The sequence below is a fragment of the Canis lupus genome, chromosome 12 (assembly GCF_011100685.1).
Source record: "Canis lupus familiaris isolate Mischka breed German Shepherd chromosome 12, alternate assembly UU_Cfam_GSD_1.0, whole genome shotgun sequence".
In the NCBI taxonomy this organism is placed as follows: domain Eukaryota; kingdom Metazoa; phylum Chordata; class Mammalia; order Carnivora; family Canidae; genus Canis; species Canis lupus.
This window is the reverse complement of record NC_049233.1, coordinates 17,607,807-17,629,998: the sequence shown is the minus strand read 5'-3', so window position 1 is coordinate 17,629,998 and position 22,192 is coordinate 17,607,807. Positions and strand designations below refer to the sequence as shown.

At 36.7% G+C, this 22,192-nt stretch overlaps 1 protein-coding gene across 4 annotated transcripts; it reads right to left on the bottom strand.

Moving 5' to 3' along the window:
* Positions 1 to 3,427: 3,427 nt before the first annotated feature.
* Positions 3,428 to 19,990, bottom strand: GLYATL3 (glycine-N-acyltransferase like 3). 4 transcript variants are annotated; one of them, XM_038554279.1, is made up of 6 exons: positions 19,899 to 19,963; positions 16,255 to 16,372; positions 12,034 to 12,141; positions 10,988 to 11,114; positions 6,755 to 6,881; positions 3,428 to 5,010 (listed from the first exon to the last, which is right to left on the bottom strand). In XM_038554279.1, exons 2-6 carry the CDS (start codon positions 16,330 to 16,332, stop codon positions 4,596 to 4,598), a joined length of 855 nt encoding a protein of 284 aa, XP_038410207.1. In that variant the 5' UTR covers positions 16,333 to 16,372; positions 19,899 to 19,963; the 3' UTR covers positions 3,428 to 4,595. The 4 variants fall into 4 exon arrangements, with proteins under 4 accessions (XP_038410207.1, XP_038410210.1, XP_038410206.1 ...); XM_038554282.1 differs by lacking the exon at positions 16,255 to 16,372 and having other exon boundaries at positions 19,899 to 19,990; XM_038554278.1 differs by lacking the exon at positions 19,899 to 19,963 and having other exon boundaries at positions 16,255 to 16,857.
* Positions 19,991 to 22,192: the final 2,202 nt, after the last annotated feature.

Genomic DNA, 22,192 nt, shown 5'->3' with positions numbered 1-22,192 from the left:
ATCCGTGATAGCAGCGCTGCAGATGTAGGAGGGGTTGAAAAAAAGAACAGAAGCCTAGAGCGATAACTTTCCCTCTTTTCTCTCATTCTTCAGGTGTAGTAAGGGCCTCGATGAGAAAAAGCAGAGGGATATCAGCAATTGGGTTTTACAGTTAGAGCTAAGGTTTCTATGAGAGGTTGAGAAATGTGGGCTATGAGAGACTCAGGAAAAGAGAATAATGCTGTTAATTCTAGCTGTACTGAGATAGCAAAACCCTTCCATCTATATTTGATACTTCTACTATTTTCATTTTCCACACTGAAATAATTTTAATGCAAACATGCCAGCCTGAAAGAAAGGAGTCATTTTTGTAGTTGATGCTGTGCTATCCCATCATACATTCAGTTTTATTTTTTTCTCTGTCCCTAGTGTTTACTGAGGGTAGTGATAGTGGATATCAAACTTTTGATATCAAAGTTTTTTCATAGACAACCTAAGGACATTTAATTCAGTTACTTCATGTACTTTCTCAAAATTCAAAGCACCCAACAAAAATTAGTGATTAAAAATGCAAATTGAATAGAATCGAAACTCATCATATTAAATGAGATTGTTATAGTGGATGTGTAAATGTCCCCCCAAATTGCATTGCCTTATCTTGCTCCCCAAATTTGAGCACATTGAATTTCAGTTGTCCTTCTATATTTCCCCCTCATTGGGCTTAGGCAGAGTGAATATTCACTCATGCAGAAATACACAGACACTTGCAAAGCAAGACAAGTACCTGTCCCAGGTGAGCTGAGCATATTACTTATGCTGACTCCTTTATTATTATGATTTGCTATAGACAGAAAATGAAATCCTTGCTGCCATTTACCAAAGACTCCTCTCTTCCCAATGAAAGCCTTTATACTGCGTTCAGAACTATTTACCTATATGCTTACTCTTTGCAGTTGAATTTTAAATAGATGATACAGACTTCACTGTAGTTGCTTTGCATTGCTTTGCATTTAGTATTAGCATGTGTATCTTTTCCATATCAGCAGGCAGTGTTCTGGTGTTCTTTAGAGATTCATTGAATGGTTGCCCTGCATTTAATCAGTGAGTTACTTAAATATTTAGTTTATTTTTTAATCTTTATGAACAATGTGTAATGAAATCCTTTTATAGAAATCTCTGTATACTTGCTATTATACTAGTAAGATACATTTTTAGAAGTGGAGTTCTTGGGTCAAGGGACTATGCTTCCCCCAGATTCCAGGCCTTTTTTCCATTGATAGATATTTCATATTGCAGTGTAAGGTACTTACAGAAGAGTGCATAAATCATAATTCTATAACTTACTAGGATTTCCCAAAGTGAACATACTTATATAATCTACCCAGGTCAAGAATCAGAATATTACCAAAAACTAGAAGCACTTCCATCCTCCTCTGGCTACTATCCCGAAGGGTAACTGCTTCCTGATTTCTAAGGCTCTAAATTTGTTTTGCCTCTTTTGAACTTTATATAAGCAGAATTGTACAACATGTATTCTTCCTTCTGGCTTCTTTTTGGATATGTATTTAAAATATTTGATAGTACAATATAAAGTTTCTATTCCTTATATATTCTTGGCCTCTTACTGTAATTTGTCGCCATTGACCATCCTCATTTTCATATTTTTCTCCTTTCTGTTCCATGACATTATCTCTTCCCTTTCCTCCTGATCTTCTGCTACTCTTCCTGTTCCAGAGTCTTCCCCTTCACTCGACCTTAAATCATTGATGTCCTCAAGGAAATCTTAGGCAACCTCAGCCTAATACATGGCTTCTGTTACCATCTATATTTCTATGACTTCTGAATTTAAACTTCTATCACAGGCAATTTCCCTGAGACTCAGATATCCAACTTGACTCCATCACTTAATAGGTCTCAAAATGCCACATCCCCAAACAGAACAAACAATCCCTTCTACTTCCAGTTGCTCCATACCTGGTGCTGTTTCAGTGTTCATCTCAGTGAAAAAATACCACCAGCCATGGGGTTCATAATATAGAAACCTAGAAGTCATTCTTGAGATTTCTCTTTCAGTATACCATTCAGCCATGAAATCCTGACAGCTTTTCCTCCTAAATACCTCTAGTAATGGTTCACTTCTCACCAATATCATTATCAGCATTCAAATCCAGGCTAAACAGGATCATCTCTTGCTTAGACTATTGTCATAGTCTCCAAACTAATTTCCAAACAAGTGAATATTCTGCTTCAAACTCTTCAACAGTTTGTATATTATACTGAATAAGTTCCTTAAGGCAGCATTAAGGACCCAATCCCTCCCCCTCTCTTCTTGCAGTTCTTTCCTTTCTCCAGAAATTGCTCCACACTTTCCTTAAAAGGGTCAGAAACGGTTGAAATTTGAACAATTATATCCAACATGGTTATCTGGAAGATAAAAGTAAAAAATTATATATATATATATATATATATATATATATATATATATATATATGTAAAGTTACAGTGAAATTGGATAGAAAAAAAAGTCTCTTTCAAAATATCCAGCCCACTTTGGGGTAGTGGTGGCGGTGAAACATTCAGAAAGCAATGAGATAAAGGAATAACTGCCCCCAAAGAGTTTCAAGCTGCTTAAGAGACTAATTAGTGTAATGAGTAACAGCACTGGCTTCAGAATCTGAAAAACCTGGTTCTGACCATGATGTGGCCACTTAAAACCTGCATAACTTTTGGTGAGTCATAACACCTCTGAGCCAGAATTCTCGAGATAAGATAATTCCTATCCTTCACAACAATTAAGTTATATATATCTACTCTTTGGCACAATTACCAGCACATAGTTAAATTTTAAATAAGTGGTTAGCATATTATTATTAAGAAAAAAGTAAGGCTATAATATTATTGCCACCTACCAGGCAGGAATAACCATGTTTAATCAATGCTAAAGATAATGAGCATCCCTGGGGCAGAAACTAGGCCATATTCTCCCAAGAGCTTTATGGACTTGGATTACTTGGTGTTCTTCCCTCTGGCACAAGGATAAGTTTCCAGGTAACCAGTAGCTCAGGATGACCTAAGCATATATCATTCTCAAGGAGTCTTGTTTTTTTTTTTTTTTTTAATTAAAAGGATTCTCTCAGTTTGTTTACTTCTGTCAGAATAAACATCTAAAGTTGGATCTTCCCTTATCTTTGTAGCTGGGATTTTATGACTTCTATTGAGATAAGAAAATACTTTTTCTATGGCGAAGTCAACTTTATACAAACTAGACAAATCTGACCATTGTGTTTGTGCCTGCTTTTATTGCAAATGGAGGAACACAGCTCGTGATGCTTATCTCCTCTTCCTTTGCAGTCCTTGAAAGATAAATATTCACACAAAAGCAATTGAAACCTAAACTAAAAAAAAAAAAAAAAAAAAAAAAAAACCCTCAGGATATAAGACTGATGAAAGTATTTATTTAATTATTTAAGCATTTAAATTTACAAAAATGATAGATGATTTAGCGAAAAAAAATAGATTGAAATAAAAATGACAGCATTCTGGCTTGACATCTAACAGCAATTATCTATATTGTCTTAAAAAATCATTTATTTTCCCTGATCCTTAAATTTTTCATATACAAAGAATTAGTTTATTATGTTATCAAAATTCTATGTTTATAATATGCATATATAAAATACAAAAGGAATGTATTTATATTTGTGTATCTATGAAAGCACATTTATATGTGCATCTGCATACCACACATTCACACGTATATAATTTCTTATGAAAAAGCAGATTATAAACAAGGAACTGGAATAGGTGATAGGTAAGGTCCAGTCCTATGCTGATATCATCTGTTTCTAGCATTTAAAATGCCCATATCTTCATTCCTCCATTCAAGACCACCGAGCAGTGAGAATTATATAAAAATGCAAATTCTCAGACCCTAAGACTTACTGAATCAGGGATTGTGGGGAAGAGGCTCCACCACTGTGTTGCAGATCTGCCCTTCAGGTGGTTTAGAAGTACCCTAAAATGTGAGAACCACTGCATTTGAACATTCCCAGAAAAGAACTATAGGCTAGAGTTGTAAGCAGAAATGGAAAACCAATAATTAAAGGGGAAAAAAGGAGGATTATTCTACAGAGCACCTGGATCAAAAGCGGTAGGAAGAGTTTAGAGAGACATAGCAACAGGAGGTACAGGGGAGTGTATGTATGGTAGTGGGGAGCAGCTGTGGTTGTGAAAATTCAGAGCTAAGCCCAAGCAGCAATAATAAAGCAGTAGCCACATGCTTCTTTTAAATCACTGTTTTCAGGCTTTCATTTCTATAACTTTGCTGAGAACTGCTGGATTTAGAACCTTTTTCTTGCGGTGGATCCCAAAGGAAGATAATTATCTTCTTCTCAGCCACTGATATCTCTGACCTCTAGTTATTTACCATAGAAACCTGACACAGAGAGAGTGAAGGCTTCTCAGGCTGATCCTGCATGTCTTTTCCAGGCTGCTTTCAACAACCTGAGATTCTTCTGACTCCAGTTTGAATATTCTCCTCGTTGCCAGTTAAGGAGTATATGTATCATCAGGGAAAGGAAGAAAATGCCTGAAGTTTCAATAGGCTAGAGCTAAACTTAGCCAGAGAAAGCTGCAGGGGTAAGAATAAGCCTGTGAAAACGACAGGGCAAGAACTCAGCATGGACACTCTTCAGGAGGCTTATGGATGCCATGTTGTCATCCAGGACATTGCCCTGAGAGGGGAATCCCCGGCTTTGCAACTTCCTGGCCAGCGTGAGGGCCACCAGCCGGCTATAACCTTTCCTGCGATACTCTGGCAGGGTATAGCTATGGCACATAGTGGCAAACTGGTCTGTGAGAGACCAAGAGACTGGGTTTCCCTTGACATCACGGACACATACACTGGGGAAGCAAGAGATGAGGTTTTTGATGTACTGGAGACACTGTTCATTGCCTCCTCGTGACCAAGTCCTGTTGAGTAGATCAGCATCAGTAACGCTCAGGTATGTTAGCCGTGGGGGAGAACTCATTCTAGAAGAAAACAACATGAGAAGAAATGTAAACTTGGGATCATCTGACTACAAACAGCTGCTTGTCTTTTTATACTGATTCAAACTGAGAAACAATCCCAGAGATGTACTTAGCAAATACCAAAATTTTTTCAATGGATTAGAATCTATCACTTCCCACTTATGAACATCTCTCAGGGTTTCATTTCTGATAGGACAAAATACTCATTATATGGGATTTAAATCTTTCCTTCTAATTTTACCCCCATTTCTTATTGCCTTCATATAGATTAGGGTATTTCATTTTTCTGTAAAACAGTTCTCAGACTTGTTAAGTCTAAGTCTGTTGACACCCTCTCTAAAGCCTTGGGTAAGTCCAGATTCTTCGGTCACTAATCTTCTCCTTGGTTTAAAAAAAAAAAAAAAAAGTATTAGAATAGAACTTCTATTTGTATGCATCCATGGTCAGAAAAGAAATACAAATTGCTTAACATTTCTAGGCATATAGAGATGCTCAAGTAATACTAATCTTTCTAGGCCTTCCCCTAAAGGTCTGGAAACAGGTCTAAAAGCTCATAGTATTGAGATAAAGACAAAGATAGGAATTGCTGCAATTTCTAAGACCTGAGATGGATTACTTAAAAACCTATGGTACTGGTTTTGCTTCAGAATTTGCTTTTATTCTTGAAATGATCCATGTCATAAGACCATCTCCCATGACTTCTAATGCCATTTGTGCTACGGTCTTTATATAGTAACAGTTTGTGTTTTCTTTTCTTAAGATTTTATTTATTTATTCATGAGAGACACACACACAGAGGCAGAGACATAGGCAGAAGGGAGACGCAGGCTCCCTGCAGGAAGCCCAATGTGGGACTTGATTCCAGGACTCTGGGACACACCCTGAACCGAAGGCTGATGCTCAACCACTGAGCCACCCAGGTCCCCCTGTGTTTTCTTTTTGTAAGTGGTTCAGCAGTGTTAGCTCACATTCTAGGCATACTATGGGCTCTGGCATTGGACCAATAATCTAATCACTAAGCAGGGGTAAACAATAAATAAATATAAGCAATTACTGGCTTAGAAGAAGTTTTAATTTAATTTTTGAAAATGAACTTAAAACAAAGGCTGAGACTGAGGCAAAGAAGCCTCAGGTAGAAATGTCACTGCAAATAAGAATATTGCTAAGGAGTAGTTATATCAGTGACTATGACCTTGTACCTGAAGGACAGGGTATCCAAAATAAAGAGTATACAAATTTGGGAAATGACTGTTCAAAAAGGGAATTATACCATAGTTTATGGGGTTATGAAAAGAGTTCGAGAGGTAATATATTTAAAGCATTCAGTGCTTGGCATAGAATAGACCCATATAAGTCAGTTACTTATCCTTATCCCTGAACCATGAAAAAAACAATACACACTTTGGGCTCAGACAACAGAGGTTATTTGGAATTATTTGGAGGAGGAGCATACCAAGCAATAATTTTTCTGTGTATATAGTGAAAATATAGGACTCCTGGATTCATTCATTACGCACAAAGATGCTGATTTGATTATTTCAAGAACTTATGAGCAGCTAAGCACAGCAGAAAAAAACAGACACACAGACCCAGAGACATATAGACACACAGACATATCTAGACTGTGTGTCCCTACTCCAGGGTACCCAAATATTCCTTAATAATGCTAAGTATTTCAGGTACTGCTATTTGTACTTCTATATAGTTAAGTCCCATCCCACACGTAGAAACTTGATCTACATACAGAGAACTGGTGTCCGGCAGAGTTGAATGAGGAGAAAAATGAACAGCTTTGAAGGAAGTAAGCTTTACACCTAACTGCTTTGAGTTGGCAACAGCTTTGGAAACATCACATAATTCACTCTGCAGCCCTGTACATGGAAAGATATAATGAAAAATATACTTTATTTGAAAACACAAAAAAGGAAGTTCATTGCAGTATTTTTATGCTAAGTATCATCAATACCACCAGTTTGCCACCTTGTATTATCCTAACCATTACATATTTATATATAAATTATTACAGCTACTCTCTGCCTGATTTTCAAACAGTGTGTGGGGTTTTCAAATCCCCATCATGTTGTTTCACATAATCGTGATCTTCCATGAACCTTTCTGATGGGAATATCCCTTAGGAATTTGGAATTGCTTGTGGGATTTTCTTGATTTTTCTGACTTCTCAGACTGATCTTAAACTCCTAAAGGTAAGAGAACTTTTATAACTCTAAAAGTCTATAATCTACTGTATAGCTAGAAGCATAAAATAACTCAGATTTATTTGGCATGGCATTCTGACTTAGAGTCTTCCAGCCTCTTGCCTAGATGTCCATTACAGAAATATCAAGGTATAAATTTAGTTGGTGAGATTTATCCTAAACTTAACTCACTTGGATCCTACTCGTTTATCATAGCTATACTATGTTATGTATAAATTTTCATTCAGTACTTGCATGTAAAGCACTATGCTGGGCATCACAGTGAAACACAAGAATTATAGTCTCTGTTCTGATAGAACTCACTGCTTGGCATGTTATCTTCTGTTTACTTAGAACTGCCTTGCTCTGCTTCTCCAAAATCTTATCAGCTCTATCTTTTCCATTCTGGGTCCTGATTAATTTTATCCTCTGGAAATTGACTTTCCAACTTCCATCCATATCTAAAGGCTTTTTTCCTCCTTCCAGTAAGTCACTTCCTCTTGAAGAATACAGGACTACATGAATAGGAAGACATGTTGAACACAATCTGATATTTAAACTTTGGTTCCTCCCTCAGGGAGTTAAATCTACAAAGAGATAAGTAGGTATTCAAGTTATTGCTATTAAAAATTATAGATGCTGTGGCTAGAATTCCATATTATAACCTGGAATTACATTGAAGTAATTCAAGAGACTATGAGAAAACATAGTTCATCCTAACCAAGGGTATGGATAGTAGTTCAAATAAAATTTCTTTTTTCTAAATTAGACTGAAATAATTTTTTCTCAAAGTCAGACTAACATTTCTTTTTTTTTTTTAAAGATTTTATTATTTATTCATGAGAATACACAGAGAGGAGACAAAGAGAGAGGTAGAGGCACAGGCAGAGGGAGAAGCAGGCTCCATGCAGGGAGCCCGACGTGGGACTCGATCCCGGGACTCCAGGGTCACGCCCTGGGATGAAGGCAGGCGCTAAACCGCTGAGCCACCCGGGCTGCCCAGACTAACATTTCTTTAATAAAACTTTTTAAAATTATAAGATGTAGCAGAGAAAACTGCATAAGACAAATGCATAACTTAATTATTATATATTTTAACTACTACTAAGGCCACAAAATAAAAGTTCATTAATCATCTTTTTTTAAACTTTTATTTAAATTAAATTACTTAACATAAAGTGTATTATTAGCTTCAGAGGTAGAGTTCAGTGATTCAACAGTCTTATATAACACACGTGCTCATGACATTACGTGCTCTTATTAATGTACTAACCATGTTCTACTTATCATTCTCCCAATCACAATTCTCTCACTGTCCTCTAAATAATGTCCTTGTTTTAAGTTTTATTTTGCAAGTGTGAGTCCATAAGCACTATTATTAGATTTTGTCCACTTTTTGTCTGGTAAATCTTTTCATCTACAGGTTTTCTTTCAATATCTGTATCTTCTCCCAACCTCTCTTTAAAAATCCTTTCAATTTATTTGTTGAAGAATCCAGTTTGTTGGGTAGAATTTCCATAGTTTGGATTTTGTTGATTATCTCTCCATGGTGTTGCTGACCATGTCCTTCTGTCCTTTGTGTAGATTACCATTTTAACAAATTATTTTCTCCTTGCTCACAGAAGGAACTTGCACTGACTGTCCTGTCTTTGTCTACCCTACCTCCTCAGACAGGAAAGACTTACTAATTGGAAAAGACAGAACTCAGGCCATTTATTGAATCATAGTTTATTGGACCATAGTACCAGCAAGCAGGCTTCTGAAACTTTTAGTTTAGTGCTCATGTAAATGAGCTCTCTTATGTCCATGCAACTACTAGTGAACAAAAGAGCCTGGCCTATCTGGGTAACTGTATACTTTTTCATTACCTATTCTCCCATGGCCAACACAAAGAGTTTGACTCCTAGTAGTCAGTGGATTAACCCTGATTTAATATTGTTTATGGGTGGCTCTTGGATTAAAAATGACAAAGGCATTCCTGTGCAGAGGGTGCTGTTACTCTGAACACCGGGCACTGAAGTTGCTCCATTGCCTATTTTTTTTTTTTTTTTTTTTAAGATTTTACTTACTTTTTCATGAGAGTCACACAGAGAAAAGCAGAGACATAGACAGAGGGAGAAGCAGGCTCCCTGGAGCTTGATGCGGGACTCGATCCCAGGGCTCCAGGATCATGACCTGAGCCAAAGGCAGATGCTCAACCACTGAGCCACCCACATGCCCCTCCATTGCCTAATTTTTAATCAGCCCAACCAATAGCTCTGTGGCAGCAAGATAAAAGATTGGCCATTTCTATGGCGGTAGTAGGTCTTTGGAGTTGTTCATGATTTGGGTATGTTTTGGAAACAGCACTCTTTAGGTGTCTGGTTAAAAATAGTGAAGATACTGATGATTTCTTTGAAGCTACTCAGTATTTCAAGGAAACTGTAGTTCTTACCATAGAAGCCCATAGCCAAGAGGCCACATCAGCGGCCAAAGGTAATGCCCTACACTGATTACATGCTAAATGAGAGGCCTTTAACACTCCAGCTATTTTAGGTGCTATTAACTTACATCTGTCCCCACTAAACTTCAGGAAGGATGACTGTGTCAATTTAAATGATGATACCTGACTCATGACTAGCAGCTCAGCCTGCTGGGGGAAAAAATACTGGCATTATAGAGATGTTCTCTTCCTAATGATGGCTGCAGGTGATTTGAGGAGAGTGGGCCTATAGCACCACCATCTATCCGATTACTGCCATGATTTTTCACACCAAGTAAAAGATATACTCATTTCCACACTAAAGTAATAATGGTGAAAACATTTTCCTAGTTTGGCTAAATGAGTGGTAGAACCATGTCTCATGTCTAACCAGTGTAACTGAGGTAAATATGTAAGAGTGAGAGATAGTTTAGAACTTCTATTATAACACCTTTTTGAGCATTTCCAAATGGATGTGATAAAACACCCCAAATCTTTAGGTTATGAATATGCATTGGTCATTATTTGCAGGTAGGTAGGAACTTTCTCCTTGTGAGAGGGCCTCAGTTGTTTGCTGCTGAAAAAAATTATCAGACTTTGTATTTCTAGCACGAGAAATCCTCCCTTGCTATCAAATGATCAAGGAATTCACTTTCAATGGAAAAGTTAAAAACAGTAACTTCATTGACTGTATCACCTCCCAATTGTTATGAAAAGTTGAAAAAGTGATACACTGAAGCTGAAATTGTCCATGCACACTATCAGAAACTCTAAATCTAATTCGGACTTGGGCAAAATTCTTCCACTAGCATTGACAACCATGCAATTATCTCCTTGGATCTCAAATATACTCTTATCTTACTAAATCATGTCAGATATCATATGCAAATCAGTTAATTATCTCTTTCCAGAATCACCTGCTTCAGAAAGAAGAAAAGACCTACCTATTGGCTTATAGTTAAGTTAGAGTCACTTTAAAAGATTGTGACAGGAAATGATTAAGAGTAATAAAGAAACACATGCTGTGATACTTAGTGATATCCATATTACAGTAACAGTGGGGGGAAATATCACTTGAAAGCAGCCCCATTTAAACGTCTTCTACTTACCCGAAAGGCCAAGCCTCATTAGGAGTAAAACAAGTGTTCTTACAAAACATAATATGTAAATTTTAAGTACATAAAATGTATATATATGAATTTGTCCACTTATGTGGACATTATCATATATATTATCATATATGTGAAATATATCTATCTGGCATGTATGACAAAAATGAGAAAAAAACAAAGACTGCCTAATATCTTGCACTTGATGTCACCTTGTATTTGAAAAACTTGATCCCAGTTGATAACATCACGTTCTTCCAATAGCTGTTGGTAAGCCCTGACATCCTTGTAGAACACAGCATAGGCATTAGTATAATGGTCCAGGTTGTCTGTCTCAGCCTGGGACAGAAGACATAATCATAAAAACATACATATATTCTCCATGTAACTCAAATCCCAGATAGATTAGATACCATTGACTACATATGTCTAGATAATTCCTGTTACCAAAATTAGCCATCTATTAACAATGGCTAGATGGGGATGTGACTAATATACTATAGTGAGGGAAAGAACAGAAATTTTGGAACTTTTGCTTGATTATATTTCTGGTATTTGGGAAATTTTAAGATATCTATTTCATATTTTTCTGGTATTTTATTTATTTATAAAAATGAAAAGTATATGACTTAATGGAGACACCTTAAATATAACTCTCAGAACTTTCCTATGTGGTCAGTGTAGCACATTTGATCATGTGAGCTTCCCCTTGTCCTCAAAGAATGGGGTAGATGTCATCCTTTTCAATCTTCTTATGTATTTACCCACATGACCAAAGTCATTGGTCCTCAGCCATCATCAAACCAGAGGAAAAATGAGTATGCAGAAGTATATATGCTTCATTCTTCTAGAAATTGTGAAACATTGAAGAAACACTATTGAACACGTTTTTCATATGCCTGATACTCCAAAGACAATCAAATTAGAAACTAATGGTGAAGGGCACCTGGGTGGCTTAGTGGTTAAGCATGTTTTTGTCTCAGATCATGATCTCAGGGTCCTGAAATCAAGCCCCACATCAGGCTCCCCACTCAACGAGGAGTCTGCTTCTCCGTCTGCCCCTTCCCACTGCTTGTGAACACGTTCTCTCTCTCAAATAAAGTCTTAAAAAAGAACTAATGGTGAAATATGTAGCTTCTTATGCTAATATATATGGCTGTGATGATTGTAATATTGCCTTTACCTAATCTTTTCTTTTTAGTTGATGCCAACTCCGGTTTTGGGGGTTTGTTTTTGTTTTAGCCTTTTAAACCTGTACCTCTTTCTGTCGCCGGGTGATAACAGCTTTGAAGTCTGGCCATGAATCCACTACCACTTCTTTTTGAAAGGGATTCCCACGATTTATGTTCATCACTGCTCCATAAACCTGAGCCAGAGAACCCAGAGAGACAAGCCAATCACATTACTAATTCTTTCAGTTTCATATTACCGTTTCCACTTCTTCTTCTATGGTATAATTGTGGCCATGAGAGGGGAAATTATATACACCTATATATACACCTATATATACAACATGCACACATACAAACCTTTCTCTTGCTTTTTCATTACTATACATGAAAACTGTAAAAGTCTAGGAAAGCCTAAGAAAACTCTCCCCAAACTTAGGTTTTTACTGTACAGCAGTGAGAGGTACCGAAACAATATGCTGAGTAAATGGCACACAGATCAATAATACATACTTACAGAATGAATCAGAATCTGATATATGGATTTAGGGCTAATAATCATTGAGGGTAATCCCCCTTCCCAAAGAAGCCCCCTGCTTTTCAGATTTCATGGAGCGAGGCTCTATAAGCATTCCCTGAGGGTTGTAATTATGTAATAATAATTATTCATTATTACATACATGGAGTCTGACACAGTGGATCAACTGGTTGTTGACTAAACAATTCTGAATGTTAGGATTCTGGGAACACCTGGGTGGCTCAGTGGTTAAGCATCTGCCTTCAGCTCAGGGTGTGATCCCAGGGTCCTTGAGTTGAATCCCGCATGGGACTCCCCTGCAGGGAGCCTATTTCTCCCTCTGCCTGTCTCTGCCTCTCTCTGTGTGTCTCTCATGAATAAATGAAGAAAAATCTTTAAAAAAATAGAATTCTGTTCTGTGGCCTTTCATATTTTTTTTCTCCACTAAGAATCATAGATGCTTGCCCTACAAAACCACTTTCATATGCTATGGGTGCTTACAGAAAAGAGATAATTGTGGTTGTAACAAGGAGAGATGAGCTCCAGGCTAGTGTTCCTAGCAGTATTTTCATAATAAATAGAAAGTGAAAACAGTGTAAGTCTCCATAAGCAGTGGACAAAATGAATACATTGCAGTATATTCATACTATGGATTATAAAACAGAAACTTAATGTTGAGCAAAAGAATGTAGATACAAAAAGATATCCTATGTGCTCCAATTTATATTATATTAAGAAATAGATAAAACCAAATTATGGCTTTAGAAGTCAGGATGGTGGTTACTTTTGGGGAGCAAGGAAAGATAATGTTTGGAAAAGAGCACTGGGGGATGGGATAGGGAGAAACCACGTCTGAAGTAATGCTTTCTTTATTGGATTGCAGGTTGTACAGATATTTACTCTATGAAAATTCAGAGTTACATAATTACGTTGTGTGCACCTTTAGAATGTGTTATACTTCAGTGAAAACTAAATTATAAGGGCATTGGAACCTACATCTTACCTCTTTTATCACATCTTGATTCAAATCACTTACCTCAATACCTAGAACATTATTCAACTCTCTTCTGTCTGGCCCAGTCTGGGACCTCACTCAAATCTTTCATAGAATGTATCTTTTCAAATTTAGTTGGGCTAATACTGAGTGAAAATCTGAGAATCAAATTAACATGGAAGGGTCATGCTTTTTCTCTTTAAATTCTGGGGCTGCCAATCTTAATTATACATAATCATAAGTTTATTAAAATGTTTATTCCCATGAAGAAACCATGTATCTCTTTTCAAAGATGGAGCTTAGTATATGAGTGGAATGTTTAGAAGGTTTAAAAATGTTCTTTCCAATATTCAGATTTTGAAAGAAAAAAAAAACATGACCTGTTTGTAAGAGATTTTCAGCTGACTGAAAGATTTGGCATTAGTTGAGAATAACAAAACAAATGCTTTTGACAGCTATTTATTCAAAAGGTGAGTGCTGTGAGGAGATGGGAAGTAGCTAGGGGAAGTAAGGATGCTTGCTGGAGGAATGAGCAGTTGGAGTTTGTGAAAGAAATTTGGAGAGATATTTAATTACTGAAATACTAACATGAGGTAGGTGGGGGGATGGTGAAATGTGATGGGGGATTAAGGAGTGCACTTGTAATGAGCACCGGGTGTTGTATGGAAGTGTTGAATCACTAAATTGTATATCTGAAACTAATATTACATTGTAAGTTAACTGGAATTTAAAAAATTTAAAAAAGAAAAAAAAAAGATTATAAAATACATACCCATAGCCTCAAAAAATGGAGGCAGTGTGACCAACAAAACATTTTATTCTTTATCGTTTTTATTCTCTAAAGGGCATAGTGTAAATAGAAGAGGATTTTGAAAGTATGGTCAGAGAACCCAAGCTATGCATTATACAACAATGCAATAACTGAAGTAAGACAAAGAGACTCAAAGATAAGCTAAGCAGCTATTAAAGAGATTATACAAGTAAGCCATTGATTTGTGCCTAGCCTACACAGCTTATTTATCTCTTATTTCAAATGGTGTTATGAGAAGCAAACCTTTAAAAACAAACAAAAAAAAACAAACAAACAACCACGCGGTTTGTAATCTGATAACTTGCATTTAAATCTGAACTCTTGCACTTACATACGGGAAGAGATTTAGTAATATCACCCGTAAAATTATGTTAATACCTGCCTATTTAGAGGTATTAATATTACACAGGGATTAATAGGTTTTATAAAGCTCAACTGAGATAATGTGAAAGATATTTTTAAAAAAATGATACATACTATTTGGATCAACTCAACTAATTTGAATTCAGAGATCCTTAAAAAATAAGACTGGAACAGGTGAGGGTTAATAAGTAATTATTTTATAACATTGCCAGTGACCAACAACAGTTTATTGAGAATTATTATGAGCAAAGCTCCACGGCAAACAGTATGGGAGGTGTCAAAAAAAAAAGTCAATATCTACACCTGGGCATCTGGTAGCTAAGCTGTTATGTGAAAAGTAGTAAATATGAAAACAAAGAAACTGAGATTTAACCAATTCTTTACTTGCTTTTATCTTTTTTGGATTCCAACTTATTCATTTCTAAAATGGGTTAATGGACATCTTACAAAGTTGTTGGAAGGATAAAACAAATTAAAATTATCTGTCTGCTAAATTACTATCCAAATATAATATTTATAATGTAGGTGCCCATCATTTGTCTTGATGATTATATCTTAGAAGGTTACCTGTGAAGGTCACCAAAACCTTTTTAGTTCTTTCTGGCAAAAGAGTGGGCCAAACATTGATTTGCCACAGTGTATGCATTCAAAATGGGAAATTTCCAGTCAGATTGTCCATTTGGTATTCTTTTAGCCATACAATTCCAGATTATCAATCAGTTTTTCTCTAGCACATATAGGTTAAACATGATCCATAAGGCAAGATGATTAGATTTAATCAACCTAGTACAGTATTCTAGATCACTTGTTAACGTTTAGTGTAAACAAGGATTATGCAGGGTGTGTGCCAAAAACACAGGTCTCTGGTCTCTGTCTTTAGCAATTATGATTCATTATATCTCTTCTGGATTAATAGCAGGCCACTCATATTTGCAGTCAAATACTCTTAATACTGAGCTATTTTCGCCCTGCCACTCATATTTAAAAATCACTGTTGTATGGCTATCTCTTTGATCAAGAATCTCAGCCTTCAAAGACAATTTCTTTGCATTCTGCATTTTTTCTCCAAGTGCTTAAAATCTTTTTAATCTCACATTAATTTGTAATCTCTGATCAATGTCCTTTTCCACAGTAGCTCTGAGTTGTCAGCAGGCCCTCATGGACATTGAGCCAACTTCGACAGATAGAGGCTTAATGACCAACAAAACCATTGAAAAAAACTTCAATAATTAAGATGTTGAAAATAGTCAGAAAAATTTTATAATGACCCCTGAACCTCAGCTCCATCATAAACCTAGGTTATGTTCTTATGAGCAATGACACTTAATCCATACCCTTCTGCCATTAAAAAAAGTTTAAAACTCGAGTTTACCTTAGAAATAATCTAGTCCATCACCACCCAAGTTTTCCTAAAAGTAATTTAAAGTGACAAAAAACAATCATCAGGGCTGTATCTACAATGCATGGATGGAATCAGTCTAGCAGGAGGGGACTGGGAAACTGTTTAATAAGTGCTCCAAGAAAGTCCTGACATCGAAAAAAATTGGGAAACAGCCACAAGTCTAATATTACTTCATAGATTAATAAAAGAAAGAAATTAAAGAAAGCTCTTAAATGTAGAATACCTTGAGTGATTCAGGAAAGTGACTCTTCAACATTTTTTCCAGTATTAGTAATTTGGTAGAACAGTTTAGCACTTGCATCTTCTCCAGAGCTCTAGCAATTCCACACCTAATTAAAAACCTGAAGGTATATGTTTAGTTTTTGCTTGTTAACATTTGAATCTCCTGAGGAATATCCTTGAAGTCCTGTTTTCACTGGATGTAATTTGAAATGCAGCTGCTCCCTCTGAAGAGGGGAGAAGAAGGAAGAAGAGAGGCACTGAAGTGGGTAAAGCAGAGAACATGTGGAAATAGGGAATGTTAATGACCGAATCCTGGATAGAAGTGAGTATCCATACTGGGTTAAGTCTTCCTATGATACACATTCACTGTACGCTAAACTCTTCCTTTAGGACATAGTAGCAGTTGTAATGACTCATTTATTTGTGTTTTCATTAAGTATGTCTCAGACTGGGAGGTAAAAGAAGGAAGGATACATCTGCTTTGTGCTCCACTGTATCCCCAGCATCTACAGGGTCTGGCACATAGTAAAAGGCATTCTAAGTAGTTGCTGAGTGGATGATAGGAAACTCAGAGTAAGAGTCTTAGGGTTAAGTAGAGATACTCCTTTTCACAATGTGGGGCAAAGAACCAGAAAACGACGTGAGTGGGTCAGGTGAACAACTTGCAGAGAAACACCTAGATTGAAGATGAAAAATCAGATGTGAGCAAAGGCTGAGGCTCATTTTAGTTAGATAAAACCAAGGAATAAAAAAGGGACTTAATACAATGTATATAATTCAACCGTTGATATATAATTATATTTTCTAGATTTGGGGGCTACGTATCTCCTGCTTTTTGTCCCTAAGAAAACATTTTTCCCCCAAAGTTCCAATCAAGTCTTGACTGATTTATTTATTTATTTAATTTTTATTTATTTATGATAGTCACACAGAGAGAGAGAGACAGAGGCAGAGACACAGGCAGAGGGAGAAGCAGGCTCCATGCACCTGGAGCCCAACATGGGATTCGATCCCCGGTCTCCAGGATCGCGCCCTGGGCCAAAGGCAGGCGCCAAACCGCTGCGCCACCCAGGGACCCCAAGTCTTGACTGATTTAAAACATATTTTTTTCCTCTATATTTGCAACAGGGTAAAATATATTAAGAAAAATTAAGTTTAAATTAAAATTCAGGCAAGGTAGAAATAAACGTACATGCCAGCAGGTAAAGCAAATGGACTATAGTCTTACATATAAAGTTAATACTCTTTATTTTATTTTTTTAAAGATTTATTTATTTATTCATGAGAGACAGAGAGAGAGAGAGAGAGAAGCAGAGACACAGGCAGAGGGAGAAGCAGGCTCCATGCAGGGAGCCTGATGTGCGACTCCATGCCGGGTCTCCAGGATCACGCCCTGGGCTGACGGCGGTGCTATATCGCTGAGCCACCTGGGCTGCCCAAGTTAATACTCTTTATTTGTGGATTCCATATTTGTGAATTCACCTACTTGCTAAAATTTACCTGGAGCCCTTTAAATCAATACTCACAGTGCTTTCACAGTTATTTATGGATGTATGTGAATCTCCAGTGCCAACATTATCAGTTGAAGTTGCAGAAGCTGACTTCCTGTTCCAGCTCTTGTACTCTAAATATTTATTTGCTTTCTGTTGGTGATTTCACTATTTTAAAATGGCCCCAAGCATAGTACTCAACAGCTGTTTATAGTGTTATGTGCAGACTGTGATGTGTCTTACCAAGAAGATACATGTGTTACATAAACTTCCTTCAAATGTGAATTATAATGCCCTTGCCTCTGAATTCAATGATAAAAAATCAACAGTATGTATTAAATAATGTGTCTTTAAACAGAAATACACATAAACAAGGTTATGTGTTGATCTTCTGATGAAAATGTTGTGATTAAAGACTTGCAGAAACCTAATCTTATGTTTTCCCTACCTACAGTGATCCCTGTGGCATTATGCAACATAACTACCACAATGAGAATCAAGTGTATTTGCAGTAGGTAGAGCACGTTTTGTACTATAAGCTTTCTAGCAGCCAACAACAAGAGAAACAAACATGATTAGTTACATGGTTCAGCTTGTCCATACAATTAGTCTTATGCTCTTGGGGCACGGCTCTTGATTTCGGCTCAGGTCATGATCTCAGTGTCCTGGGATGGACCCCCATGTCCAGCTCCCAACTCAGCTGGGAGTCTGCTTCTCCTACTCCACCACCCTCATGCCCTCTCTGCTCGTGCTCTCTCTCGCTCGGTCATAAATAAATAAAATCTTTAAAAAAAATTTTTAAGTACAATAAATAAATCTTTAAAACATTATTCTTATGCTCTTTACCATAGCATTTGCTTGACTTTTCACTTGTACTATTGCTAAATGAAATTCTCTAACTTCTAAATAATCAAAACCCTCCTTGATCTGGCTTCAATATTCCTTTCTAGATTACGAAGCTCTTTCAATTCACAAATTATGCAAGGAGACAAACATTGATGACATTAAAATCAGAGAATCATTTCTCCCATGGGTTCAAACAGAGAGGGCATTATAATTAATGAACACCACTGGACAATCTTTCAGTAAACAATGATGAATTTCATAAGGACCTTTTATGAAATAAATATTTTTTGAAGGCCACAAAACAGAACGCAGGAATTCTCATAGAGACAAAAAATATTTTTTTACAGATATTTTACAGATTTTTGAATTACATTAAAAAGTCTTAATGACAACCATTACTTCTGAAAGCTATAAGATCAGAGGGTCATAATACCACCAATCAATTATAAATTCCCCATAATTCGTATCTGTTCTAGAATTGGAAGGTGAAGACTTGTAATTCCTCTGACTCAACTGTTATCAACAACAGACTAACTGAAATCTTTGTCAAAGAATGTAATTATACTCATTTAAGTTTTAGGGATTAAGTTTATTTGGGGCACTGAAATGTCCCTCAGCACACAACAGGCACCTAAAATATTTTAACATTAATTGGACAGTGAAAACAACACTCTCCTGGGAGGCCTTTCTTTTTTTTTTTTTTTTTTTAATTTTTTATTTATTTATGATAGGCACACAGTGAGAGAGAGAGAGAGAGAGGCAGAGACACAGGCAGAGGGAGAAGCAGGCTCCATGCACTGGAAGCCCGACGTGGGATTCAATCCCGGGTCTCCAGGATCGCGCCCTGGGCCAAAGGCAGGCGCCAAACCGCTGCGCCACCCAGGGATCCCCCTGGGAGGCCTTTCTTATAAATAAATAAAGTATAAAATCTCTGTTTTTATAAAGATAATATAGCACTTACAGTACAATGGTGAACATTTGTTAATGAGGAAATCGAGTTTTTTAAAGCACCTCTGATCTAATGCTAGTAATTATTTTTCAGCTGATAGGCTTTCTCTTTAGAGATGCCTTCTTTTATCTGTTTCTCTAGTTGTGCCCCTATCAGTGCAAATAATTTTATATTCTGTAATGCTTCTTTTCCTCATATTAAAATTTAAAACAGTAAAACAAAAAGCAAACATCTTTTCCTGTAAACCTGATGATATATTCTTCCTGCATAATACTGAAATTCATCTCCCCTATTTCTCTCATTTCTTCTTGCAATTATAATCAATGATTTGAAATGTTATTTTAATGAATAAATGCTTACCTGCTGTTGAAATTTCAGTTTGTATCAGGGTAGTGGTTCCTTCTTCATAAATGGTGACTTTATTCTTCAAGCCTACGTCCCTAATTAGTCCTTAGTGGAAAGAGGAAAGGGGAAAAAAAAGTGTCCACACCTGTAGTTAGGGAGGAGTTTATGGTGTCAGGTGAAAATCATCATGCATACAGCACTAGTATTTTCACTCCACCTCTTCCATCACATTTAGACTTATGGTGTAAAAAGCAGTGAATACTAACTTTGATTTAAAGATGGACATTTTCTGGACCCCAAACCAACTATCTGTTAAGATCTTATGAAAGAGAACAGAAAGGAATGGGACACAGGTGGATGGGGTACAATAAGGAAATGACAAAGAGGTACTGACTTCTTATATCTTTTTTATCTATTTTGAAGGAAATGATTTTGCTATCCTAAATTTCCAAAGCTGACAAAGGGGTAATGTCTAGAGTAAAGTATACTTGTGGAATTGAGAGTATTTTTGATCATTTTAATTCTCTTACTCTATTCTTTTAAATGTAACATCAGTTTATTTGCTTCCCTCAAATGGCTGCAATTTTAAACGATAAGCCAACACTTACATAGGCATCTTGGCCCCAACACAATACCTGAACTTTGGGATAATAAACAGTATGAATGTCTCAATGGCATATGAAGAGTGCTTCTGGGATAATAAACAGTATGAATGTCTCAATGGCATATGAAGAGTGCTTCAATTTGAATGTGGTCACATGGGAGGATACTGTTTGTCATCTTTATGCCTCTTAAAGTCAAGATCGAATGATGGGGAAACTCGATGCATTCCCCCCTTTTAAAAGATTTATTTATTTGAGGGGGGGGGGCAGTAGGGGAGGGACAGGAGAGAACCTCAAGTAGAATCCCCTCTGAAGGCAGAGCCCAGGCTGGGCTTGAACTCATGACCCTGAGATTATGACCTGAGTTGAAATCAGTAGTCTGATCCTTAATCAACTGAGCCACCCAGGTGTCCCTGGGGCATTCTTTACTTGAAGGTGCTTAAGTAACACAATGGGTAGCTGATAGCTGAAAGTGACTGGAGAAAGGGTATTAGATGCCAATTACTGAATGTCAAAAGCAGACTGTTTTTGATCCTAGTATATTGATAATTAAAAAAATATATATATTTATTTAGGGGCACCTGGGTGGCTCAGTGGTTGAGTGTCTGCCTTCGGTTCAAGTTGTGATCCCAGAGTCCTGATATGGAGTCCCGCATTAGGCTCCCTTTGGGGAGCCTGCTTCTCCCTCTATGTCTCTGCCTGTTTCTCAGGAATAAATAAAATCTTCAAAAAATGTATTTATTTATTTGAGAGTGAGTGGGGGGAGGGGCAGAGAGAATCTCAAAGCCAACTTCAAGGTGGGGTTTAGTAGCAAAGAAATACATTCTGTGCAGCAAATCTTTTTTTTTTTTTTAATTTTATTTATTTATTCTAAATTTCTCTCTGCCTTTGCTTCTTTCTTCTCCCTTCCTCAAAGCGAAGTATTTCTTGACAATGAAGGAAACATGAGAGGATTTAGAAGACTTATGTTTGTAAACTAAGCCAACCTGATTTACCTAATAAGTTTGACAGGCGCACCTGCATTTAGTTTTGGTGGAGAATGCCAGGAAATTCTATCCAAACAAATAAAGGAAAGTAAATTCCTTACTTTTAGGTTCCAGTTTAGGTGTCTAATATTTAAGCAAAACCTGTTTTGTTAAACACATGCCCAAATTAAAATTGGGGAAAATGGAAGGGTTCCTATAAAATAAGAATTTCAAATACTGACAGCACACTAAGTTCTTCCATTTGTCTGTACAAGACACCTATTTGCCTCCCGAGTCATAACTTACCTTCTTTCTTTTACACTATGTATTTATACTATATATCTTCCAAAATTTGTATGTTTTAGACTTGAAAGTTTGTGGCAAGTGGCACTCTCCACTTGTTGTGGTGAGAAGTTATACTATAGTTGGCATGACTTGTATGAGAACATAGGTGAGTGAAGCTACTACATAGGAGGATAGCCATCTGAATTGTTGGGATCATGTGCAGTTGAATTTTAATTTTATTTGGGTCTGTAATTAACTCTTAAATTCTTCACAAAGAGTACAACAAACTTAGCCTTTGAAGAAAATATTGTGTATGTTTTGGATTGCCCACTATCTGCCAGAAGATATGGTAGATCTTTCAAAATCAGGTCATGTACTTTTCAAAACTGCAAGAAAGCAATATGACCAGTCATGCATGGTAAAGCACTATCACTCTGCAAAACTTAAAAATTCCAGC